Source organism: Vanessa cardui, chromosome 2 (genome assembly GCF_905220365.1).
Source record: "Vanessa cardui chromosome 2, ilVanCard2.1, whole genome shotgun sequence".
Classification (NCBI taxonomy): domain Eukaryota; kingdom Metazoa; phylum Arthropoda; class Insecta; order Lepidoptera; family Nymphalidae; genus Vanessa; species Vanessa cardui.
Genome location: NC_061124.1, coordinates 7,382,564 through 7,394,310, shown reverse-complemented (window position 1 = coordinate 7,394,310; position 11,747 = coordinate 7,382,564). Strand labels below are relative to the sequence as shown.

The following is an 11,747-nucleotide window of genomic DNA, read 5'->3' as shown; positions in this document are numbered from 1 at the left end:
ATATGTCCACCGTGCCATCCCTCACAATATTCTTCCGGTAATTGTTCGTCATGATAACTTCGTCCATAATCGCACAGACAAAACCTTCGGTTTCACCAAATAGGTTACCGAACCGTAGCCAAGATACGGACGCCATAAAGTCCACATCGGGTCCATGAAGGACCCGATAGAAGCGTCCGTGTAACTCCTTGCACTTCCATACCTCCTTGCGGTTCTCAGTACTTAGTACTACAGGTTTGCGCCAGTTCTCTTTGCCTAAGGAGAGCGGAGTTAGTCCCTTGTCCATTGTAACTACATCTCGGTGCATATCCAAGTCAGTGTGGAGAAAATACTCCCTGAGTTTGTATACCTCACGGTTATGTAGGGTCTTGGCATTTAAAAAGCCACGGCCACCACATCTCCGTGGGATGTACAATCTCATCACCGAAGACCGAGGATGATGCATTCGATATGCAGTCAGCAGGACACGGACTTTCCTATCCAAGGTGTCTAGTTCTTTTTGAGTCCACTTGAGTATGCCGAAAGAGTACATCAAGACCGGCATGACCCAACCATTGAAGGCGCGAACCTTATTGCCACCTGATAAAAGACTTTTGAGTACCTTTTTCAGGCGACCAAAGAAACGCTCCTGCAATGATTGTTTCATGTCGGTCACATTGATGCCTAACGCTTCCGACATACCCAAGTATTTGTATGATTCGTTTGCGGACAGTGACTTAAAGTTTATGGAATCTGAAAGTTGTAATCCGTCAGATTCCATAATCTCTCCTCGCTTTACATGCATAACCGCGCATTTGTCAACTCCAAATTCCATTCTAATAGAATTACTAAAAGTTTCTGTTACCTTTAGTAACTCCATTAGTTGGGAATCTGAAGGTGCAAAGAGCTTTAAGTCATCCATGTAAAGTAGGTGGGATATTACTTTACCTCCTCTCCGCAAACGATAGCCCAGCCTTGAACTCTCCAAGAGAGTACTTAGGGGGTTCAAGGCTAAACAAACCACAATGGACTCAAACTATCGCCCTGGAATATTCCCCGCTCAATCCTTATCGGTTCGTCATTACCATGAATCGTTCGGCATCCTGGATAGCGAAGGACTGTCCGCCATTGCCCCATACATGATCTCAAGAAACTGCATAGAGTTGTATCCAATTTATACAACTCCAGCACCCTCAAGAGCCATGTATGCGGCACGGAATCATAGGCCTTCTTGTAATCTATCCAGCATGTCGACAGACTCTTTCGAGAACGACGAACCTGTTGGCTAATGGTCATATCAATGAGGAGTAGCTCCTTAGTGCCTCGTGATCCACCCCTACATCCATTCTGAGAGACAGACAAAATACTATTATTCTGTATGTGACTATTAATCTTATCTCCCAGAATGGCGGTAAGGAGCTTATAGACCGTCGGTAAACAAGTAATCGGTCTATAATTTTTAGGATCCGTTGCACTACCTGACTTATGGAGCAGGTGGGTGACTCCGGTGGTAAGGAACTGTGGTAGCGACCCAGACTCTAGAGCTGACTGGAACTGGGATGCCAAGCATTCATGCGAGCTGCGTAGCCATTTTAGCCAGAAGTTATGCAGCCCGTCCGGTCCCGGAGACTTCCAGTTGGAAACGGATCGAACTGCAGCGGCTACATCTTCAGAAGCAATGGAAATTTTTCCCATCACTTCCAAAGGCTCGCACGCTTGCCTGACCTCCAGCATCCAATCACCTTCAATGTGGTCGACGGGCACCGACCAGATGTTGCGCCAAAATGTATTCGTGGCATCATCATCTGGGCGGCATCCATCGCTCACATCCTGGTCGAGTCGCTCCCACGTTCTGTACACCCACCTTTGATCGCTCTGGAATTTGCGATTCAAGTGATAACGGTCCACTCGCCGCCTGTACCGACGGATGCGGCTTGCCCATGCATAAACTTTTTGTTTTAGGAAGTCAATACGCTCCACGACATGGGACGGATATTCTTGCGGACCTATACCAGTCCCCAAGAACGCCCGCCCCACGAAACGCATTACACGTGGACGCGTATTCCCTTCCTTAAAACAATATAGTTTTCCAATGAGCACTCTGGTCTCATTAATACGTTTCTCAATCCTGCTCTGCCAGGCCGGTGCAACAGCCTTTGGTCGTGTAGCACGTTCGGTGTCTTCAAATGTAACACCAGCTACACGACATGCTGCAACAGCCGCACAAAACAGAATTGAGTGCGTATCCTCGAGATTTTCACTGCTCTCAAAATAATCTGTGAGCAGTGAATCCAGAGTGCACACTAGGTCCCTATTCCGTTTAGTCATGGGTAAACGTGGCAACCGTGGCCTAAGCTCAGCGGGAGTGTTACGATACTCCCGAATCGCATCCCCCAGTGCGCTCCTCAAATGATCACTGTACTTACTTGTTGTAATAGCCATGTCACCACCGCCCTCGTCATCATGTTCTGGGCCCTGTGGTATTGTAGGAAGTGGTTCCTCAACCACGGGCGTTGACGGGCCGGAAGTGACACCGCTATTACATGTTTCCTAAGGGAATCCGATCAAGTACGGTGTCACTCAGCCTGTTGTTACGCAGAATGACTCGCACCTGATCCGACAGTCGTTGAGCCGAGACGTTGACAGCTGGTTCAAGCGCCTGAAACAGAGAGAGCATCCTAACACGGTACGCCGTGAGGTTAGTTCCCCCCTTTGTAGCCCCATAGTATGCGCGCATGACATTTTCATTGATGGGTTGTGTCCATCGCATGCGCTGCACACCACCACCGGAAGCGGGGACCCTGTTCGAGACCGGTTGGCCTCTGGCTCCCAAGCCCGTCGGTGGCCGGCGTCTCCCCGCTCGACGTACAGGTGTTGGCGACGTCGGCGGGGAGAAGTACTCGTCGCTCGAGCTCGACGCAACTGCAGACACCAGACTACTTCCTTGTGCGGGGTCCTGTGTCTGCGAGGCGGAGCTGAGCGGCGGGTCCGGGGATGGATAGTTGTGTGCTCGTTGTCTGGCTCTTGTCAACATGTTTTTGGGTTTTAAACATTCTTATTTTGGTTTGACAATGTCACTTTTATTTTTGGTAGGATTATTGATGTAGGTATATCTGTTCATTTTTGTATAATTGTACGTATATTTTATTATTTATGATCCAAGAATATCTGTTTACACTTTTTTAGATAAATATAGAATTTTTTCGTTAATTTCTTTAAATAATTTTATGACAGCCCCATTTTTTTTTATTATTTTTATTAGATAAACAATATAAAATTAAACTAATTCCTAACTTGGAGACACGATGAGGACGAGGCTGATATGTATATCAATTATATATTTCATGAATTTGATTTTTGAAAACTTCTATCGATATAATATACAAAAAATGCAGACAACATGTGAAATACCAGTTATATGTACCACTTATTGGAATTGTTTAATTGTTGTTGGTCTACGTAAGAGCATGCACCATCGATAACAACTTTAATGCTCTGATCTGCCAAAAAGCTGGTGACCCAATTGCACAATTTCCCGGGAATAGGAAAGGAGCTTCGAAATATGTTCTTTGTGCCATACGCAATCGAAGGTCTGCGCTATGTCCAAACTGGCCGCCAATGCCTCCCCCTTGCTCTCAATTGATTAAGGTAAACTAGAAGATCACCTGAATCACCTCGATGGTACCGCAGAAGCTGGCAGTTTATTATAATTGACTCTACTGGAGGGGTCTGAGCGATTACCCTATTTATGCACCAAAGCAGTCTTCCATAAAATATATACTTACAGAATGTATGAGAAATTTTACAATCAGTCTTACACATTTCAAAATGTAGTGGTTTAACTCTATATATATGATTATTGATTGATGCTGTATAATTATTATCATGCCTCTAGTCCGAGCGTAAAATAATTCATTTTGTTTAGATTTATTGTCGTATTTAGAACAAAGGGTAGACGGCCTAATTTTTTGAAGAAACCAATAAATACTTGCGTTTTGTTTGTTTAATTAACACAAAACATTTTTTTGATAGTACGATAACCGCGACTTTTCTTGACTTAGCGAAAAAAATTCGGGGGGAGTTTGAACTCCCAAAACCCTGCCTACGGCCATGGTGTCTCGTGATGTAAATACCAGCGCGTTCAGAAAGAATTATAACTCTGCCTCTACGTCCCTCAAAAACGTGATTGCTATGACGTTGGCAAAATTGGCGATTACTAGTAGCTCTCTCTTCAAGAACACGTGCCTTCTGGTCTCTCGCTAAGGCCGTATCAGGGAATTTCTGTGAGCCTTCTTTACTATCTCTGCACAGGGACGATGAGTCATTAGCCCATACGCGTCGAACTCGAATCTAGATGATCAAGTATAGTAACCAGGAGGTTAAATTCCGGCACAGTATAGTTCCTAAAACACTTCTTTCCTTGGAAATTCATAAGCCGAGTGAACCCGATGGCATCCCTCCAATCGTGCTACGGACATGTGCTCCCGAGTTGGCGCCGGTGCTCCCCAGTACCAACTCCTTCCATTTGACCGTATCCAATGCAGAGCAGCTCGAATTATCAACTGCTTGATCCCTTGGCTTTGCGAAGACATGTTGGATCACTCTGCATCTACTTCTGTTTTTTTTTTATGTTATAGGAAGCAAACGACCTGTTCGTTTGCCTCCTATGACATTTAATATACGTTATTGTTATAGGGGGCAAACGAACAGGTCGTTTGTCTCCTATAGGCACCGTGCGTAGCGATGACTCTGCCATCTCGTAACGCATATTCAAAACTTTTATCCTCAATGTCAGAAATTCTACTGTCAAATCATAAAATAAAATCCTGAATTTTCGTGTTCATTTTTGTTAATTTGAGCTATCGAAATGTATTGTTGTAGTTCTGGATGCTGTAATACATCAAAAAACAACTTTAAGGGTGTAAAATTTTACTGTCACTCCTTTATCATAACCCAGTAATTGTCGTACGGTTTGCCCCATTCTTGTGCGTAATTAGTTTTCGATTCTGCACCTTATGCAGAATTCACGTAATAGACTAAGGCACAGACGTGCTTACATTGTCCTGATAGACCTTCCTTGCATTGACAAATTGCAACTTTGATGTTCCTATCGCAATTAAGCTGAAAAAAGAGGGATAAAATAAAAAATAGAAATAATGGTTTTCTAAAGATATTGTATTAACACTTAATTTTAAAAAGTACTTAGTGTTATCTTAACATTATATACATTTGAAATTTTTGTCTGAGCAACAATTTTTCCAGTTAATATTCTTTCTTGTTCTTGGTCAACTTACAGACTTGAAAGCTGCCAGTCTGCACTAATGTGCCTGGGAAGTTTCTGTTTTTACTCGCACGGTGTCTCTACTGTTGGGATTATAACGCCCTCTATTGTTTCTGCACGGTGCCTATAACATTAAAAAAAATTGACATTGATACTCAAGTTCTAATTTTTTTATATACTGATTGCACGTTTGCATTTGTTCTAAACCAGAAATAATAAGTTCAGAAAATATCAAATTAAATTATTTACAGATAAATTAATTGCCATTTAAATTATGTCGTATTAGAAGATAATAAAGTTTAACGCGATGACGATGTATTCCATCTTCTTTCCTTGTCCTTCGTCTCTGCTCAATTTTATTTTTCTTAAAATTTTATTAAAAATATTTAAAATTTTAAAATATTGCACAACGACAACAAAAACAAATGTTGTTATTAGGATTATTTCATAGTGAAAAATTATGCTTTACAGTGAAATAATGTATTAGGCAACACTGAATTATCTATTGTATTATTTGTAATGTATAACTCACGAATTGTCGAGTCGGCCATTTGTATCAGCCACAGCTGTGTTTCAATATATTAACATCGTGTTTTCTGTTCGTAGTTTAATTGCGTTTAATTTTAGTTAATGCATAATAAATATAAACTAATAAAATGGTAGAAAAGGCAGAGATAAAGGTTTGTAAAACTTGTCCATATAAAATTGAAATTCATAAAACTTCCATTGTTTCAACCTTGTCGGTTGGTCGATAGTTTTTATATACGTGTTTTGCATAAACGTGTCCTTTCATTTAATGTTGATATTTATTTATTTATTTTTCCAGTATATTATATTTACTAAATATCAATTTTCAAGCATGCCTCTAAATAAATAGCCACGTAAAGATCGCTTAAATCAAATGGCATTTATGTTAACATCCAAATGTTATGTTTTTATCTTAAATATACAAAGTTTCAAATACTTATAATGGGCACTTCAATTTGTATAAAAAAAAATTACGTGAGGGTAAATTACTAATTTTATTTAAAAGTAAACGATCAAGTGGACTATTGGTAATTAGTTTTAGTTTTAATAGTTAAAAATGCCCACACGCAAAGAATTACATACCCTACATTTTAATTATTCTAATATAGCATTTATAAAAGTATAAAGTATTATCATTATCATTATTTTATGAATTAATAGTTCCTAAATAGTGTTATTATCTCAATTTGAATTGAACAATTAGTGCCCATTGATTATTTATATTATTTTATTGTTAAATTTAAGTAATTTGTTTCTACAGAGTAAAAAGACAGCTGATAATTTTTAGTATGTTTCAATTTCATGTGTAAACTGATACCCATTTGAATTTAAATGATTTTGTTTCCTTGAGAAGATTTTTAACAAGGTTTTTGCCTTACTGTGGCTTGTTGTTGTAATACAACACATATTGAGATAAAGAATAGCTTTAATTGCCATTTTGTTTTATAAGAATCTATAAATTATTATAATGTGGGTAAATATAAATTTCATAAACTATGGTGTATTAATGTTAATGAGTTAAATATATCTTATAATTAGTAGAAATTAAACATATTGTTATGTTTATATATAACAATGAATTATTATTTTTTTTGTATATCATTATTTAGATTTTACAATTATTTAATGTTAATATAAAATGATGATATTAATCAGTGTTAATTTAAAGAATACAATGAAGCAGTTTTGTTTTCTTAACTTTTCTTTGTTTCTCTACCTTTTAAAATGTATGGCTTTGCCATTATGTAATACTTTCTAAGAAATTTTATTTGGCTTTATCAAGTTGGTAACAAGAACAATTGAGTTATTTTTAATGTCTTTCAGTGCTTTCACAATACAATTATTAAAATGTGTATATGTGTATTATTTTATTTTACTTAATAATATAAAATATCTATTAATAATCATAATATGGAAATAAATATTTTTTTAAGTCATGTTAGTGTTATTTATTAATTAAAATATACATAATAATATAACTGTTTTACTTAAAATTTGGTGTAAGTAATTATTATAATTCACTTGATTACAATTAGCAATACAGTATACAGCATAATCTGTTAAGTTTTCTATGTGTTATGGGATACAAATTTATAAAAATATTTAAACTAGCATTTTGTTGATAAACAAAATTTATTTTGAACTTATTGTATAGAAATTTCTCTATATATATTTTTCTTGAAATTAGTATGATAGACTTGAATTCTAAACATATGTTTAAAATGTAAGATTTTATTGATCTAATTAAGAACATATATGCACTGTTTTACAGTTTATTGATAGGCATAGGATAAGGTATATGTTTTAACTAACAACTTTTATTTTGTTGACAGCCGGAGTCTCTGCTGAATCTTGATGACCTATTACAATGTCCCGTATGTTATGAAATACCTTCTGGTCAAATATTTCAATGCAATGAGGGTCACCATGTTTGTGGTCGATGCAAGATGCGTCTGGATGTATGCCCTGTATGCCGGGCGCTGTTTTTCGGGACACGCAACTATGCAATGGAAGAATTAATAGCTAATTTTAGAAAACTACGTGCTTTTGTATGTAAACTTTCTAATATTTATGTTATCTTTATATTGTATAATATTACTCGTACAATTACTTTTAGTTTGCATGCTCTAATGATTTTAATATATTTTTAGAAATTAGGCAGTAAAGCCACTACAGGCTCAGGCTCTTCAGAAAGCAGTACACCAGCTAAGGAAACAACTTCAGGGGAGTGTGAAAATGAAGTCAATGATGATGAAGAAGAAAATAATCCTACTGTTACAAATGTGAGTATTTTTAAATACAAAATAAAAAAAATCGGTTTTAGAAAGTCTAAATAGTCTGACCCTTTTTTTGTCACTCGGTTATTAGCTATGCATTCCCTGATTTACTTTATGTTCATAATGAAACGTTTGCCTTGTCTGAGATAAAGGATTGTTTCTCATTTCTTGATTTGTAATAAACCACATGGCCTATGTCAATAAAGTCAACAGTATCTTATTATAACTATTGACATTTTGCTATCTACAATATGCATAATATAATGTATTTTTTAAATGTGACTTTTTCCTCATTAGTCGAGGTATTTTAAAGAAAAAAAATTTTGGGGACATTTGACATTCATGTTTGCATCAATTCTATTACTTTTTTTTTTAGTGCATGAATGATTTATATATTTTTTAATTTCTAGGAACCAGCTCAAAGACCACCACAAGCCTGCAAAGGTCTCTTTCGTTGTCTCTGTTGTAAAAATGGCAATGGAGAAAGATTACCAAGTGCACGTTTACTTAATCATCTTCGTTATTTTCATGCTCCAGATCTACTTGAGGTGAGGTGTATTAGCATTGTGTTATCGGTTATATTATTTATTAAGTACCATGAGCTTGTGCTTTTCATTTTTTTTTTTGTGGCATAGACAGCAGCGTTTTGCCAATCTGAGATTGTTCTAGGCTAGTAGGCTTAGTACCCACTAACATACATACAGGCTTAAGATGCAATAAGTCATTGCTTGACACAAATATAACACAATGTGTTTGAGTGTTAAGATATACATATTAACATTAGTTTTATTCTGCACATGGAAAAACTCCTAAACAATTTTTTTTATAGTTCTTTTTATTTTTTTAAATATTGCTTTTTTGATAGTTAATCTTGTTTTTCTAGCAATTTGGCAAATAGTAATGATAAGTTATTTATTTATATCCACTCAGTAACTAATTTAAAACCATAATGTTGACTTTCCCAGCTGGGGATAACCCATAGGTTTATTACTTAATTCTTAAAAATATTTTTAGGGTCGGTCTGAAAATGGAGAGTATTTACAAGCATGGCAATTTTCAACTGTGCCTGGAAAGTTAGTGACAGCCGTCAGAGTGTCTGACATGGGTATATTCTTTCTGACTATAGAAATAAGTAGTAAGTATTATTGGTTTTGTTTTATATTTATAGTCATGTCAGTGATTTGCCAAATTTAAAATATCTTACTGAGCTTACTTTTCATTTATTGTATTTTAGAAAGGTTGGTCATGATCATGAAATGTAAGATTGTGTATACAAAATTCCCTTTTACCCTAGTACTTTCTGATCAGTAGTCATTATGGGTATATTAAGATGATTAACACAATAGTTTTAATAAAAATTAGTAAGCCTAACTAATCACATTATCAATATGGTAACTGAACTTGATTATATCTTTATCTTTTTTCAAGTCTTGATTTTATTTTTGAATATCTTCTAAGATTTTGTTTTCTCATGGTGCTTGCAATATACACTTTTCATGATATGTACATTGTGACATATCTACTTGGCACTGGTATGGGTACTTGTATCAAATACATAATGAGTATGCAGTCACATGCATATGATGTTTATGATTGCTGTCCCATACTTAAAGGTCATACATAGCCTGAAGTAATTTACTACCTTACACATAAATCAGCTGTTCTAGTTAGACTACTTTTTGCCAAAAACCTGGGATTTATGATCCTTTAACAAAAATATATACATTTATGTCATTAAGTATAGATTATAGATGTATGTATGTAACATCGTCCACAAAAACAAACAGACTATACTAATCACTCGTCATATTTACAGACAACTCAGTGTACGCGTGGTTAACGATGGCCGCATCTCCCTGGGTAGCTCACGCGTTTAATTATACTGTTACCATTTGTGGTAACGACCGTGAAGCTATATTTTCAGATTGTGTAAGTAAAATATCTCTTTAAATTTAAATCATAGTACTATAACACATTCATGAAATTTAACAAAAAACGTTGTTTGTTATTAAGGTATGGTCAGTGAGATCCTGTGAAGGCTCTTTGAAAAAGCGTGGAAACTGTTTAGTGGTCAAAGAAATGGACGCGAGAGCTCTTGTCGCGCCCGCCATGATCAGCGGCAAGCTGTCGGTGCGACGCACCCCGCCCGATCAGCTCGCCAACCAATCGCAGCCGAGAGCCGTCTTGAGGATCGCCAATCGGAGCAACAATCAGAACAACTCCAACAACTTGGAACCTTTTCTCCAAGACTTGCAGAACGACGTGGCGAGACTCTCCCGGGCGTTCGCCATGCTCGGACAGGAGGCGAACGCTCTGGTCCGTTCGGAAGCCGAAATACGAGCGAGAATCGAAAACTCGTCGACGATCAATCAGAACTCGTCCGGGGGTCGAACGTCGGAGTCGTCCGAGCCCGAACCTCAGCCTACAGTGCAAAACGATCAGATACTGAACGAGCAGTCCCTGTCGAGAAACGCGCGCAGACGCATCCGGCAGCGTCTGAGGGCGGCGCTGAACGGGCCCATCCCGCCCGTGCCGCCGCCCGCGCCCCCCGCGCCCGTGCCGCCGCCCGCGCCCCCCGCGCCCCCGCGCCGCAGCGGGCCTGCGCCCCCCGTGGCGCCTCCGCCCCCGCGCCGCAGCGGGCCCGCGCCCCCCGTGGCGCCTCCGCGACACAACGGCTACGCGTCGGACGATTCGTACGCGTACACCGTACTGCTGCAGCCCGCGCCGCCCGTGCCGCCGCCGTCCTCGTCCAGCGGCCCGTCGCAGCCGCAGCTCCCGCCAGCCGCCAACGGCGCCCGAAACAAGAAGAAGCGTCGCCATCGCAGATAAGCGATTGTAGTTTTATAATACTTATAATAAGTACATATATGAGAATCATTATGTAATGTTATTCGTTACTCTAATTTAGAGTCTCAGACGTTTCCTCTGGGGTTTCCTACTGTGCATGAACTGTTTTAATTGTAAATATTTTAGTCTTTTGACATCGCAATCTTTGCAAGTGCTGTGATAAATAGTGCATACTGAGTTTTGTGCAGTATGCATACTACTTAATGTTTCATTGTGCGAAATGTCCCCAGAGTGAATATTTTGTGATTTAGGAAGATCATAATTATATTAATGAATTGTTATATTTCACAAATGGTTAATTACAAGCATTGTATTATTTTAACATTGACACATGAGGCATCCATCATCCTTATTAGTAAATATTTTGACTAGTAGATTAATTATTATTATTATGAATTTGCTTGTTTTTGGTCATTATTATTGCAGATTCGGATGTAGAATTATACTCTGTTTAATAAGGTGTTAATCACTCGATAACAAATAGTTATAATTTTAATATAAGTAATTACAAAAATAAACTCTTTTATTTTCCCTTTCTGTTTTAAAAGTTCAAACATCCGCAACAATGATTAAATAAACAAAATCCTCTATTACATAACATGACAGACCGATTTTACATAAAAAATGGTTTGGAAACCACTCTCAAAGAATTTAATTCATGAATGAGAATCAGCTAGACACTATCTGTATGTAGATTTATTTATTTATTATGAGAACAGAAGTGAGATAAAACCCTCTCCTAAACTATTAACAAATCAGCCGTGCGATTCTGCAAAAACCACATTAGGATTTGAAACAGTTTTCATTTCTTAACTCATATCGAAACGACCTTGAAT

General features: G+C 37.8%; 1 protein-coding gene across 1 annotated transcript; it reads left to right on the top strand.

The window, feature by feature from the left end:
- Positions 1-5,753: 5,753 nt before the first annotated feature.
- On the top strand, positions 5,754-11,418 carry LOC124539087. The gene is made up of 7 exons (XM_047116413.1): positions 5,754-5,940; positions 7,621-7,836; positions 7,939-8,070; positions 8,475-8,612; positions 9,079-9,199; positions 9,881-9,993; positions 10,078-11,418. Exons 1-7 carry the CDS (start codon positions 5,917-5,919, stop codon positions 10,891-10,893), a joined length of 1,560 nt encoding a protein of 519 aa, XP_046972369.1. The 5' UTR covers positions 5,754-5,916; the 3' UTR covers positions 10,894-11,418.
- Positions 11,419-11,747: the final 329 nt, after the last annotated feature.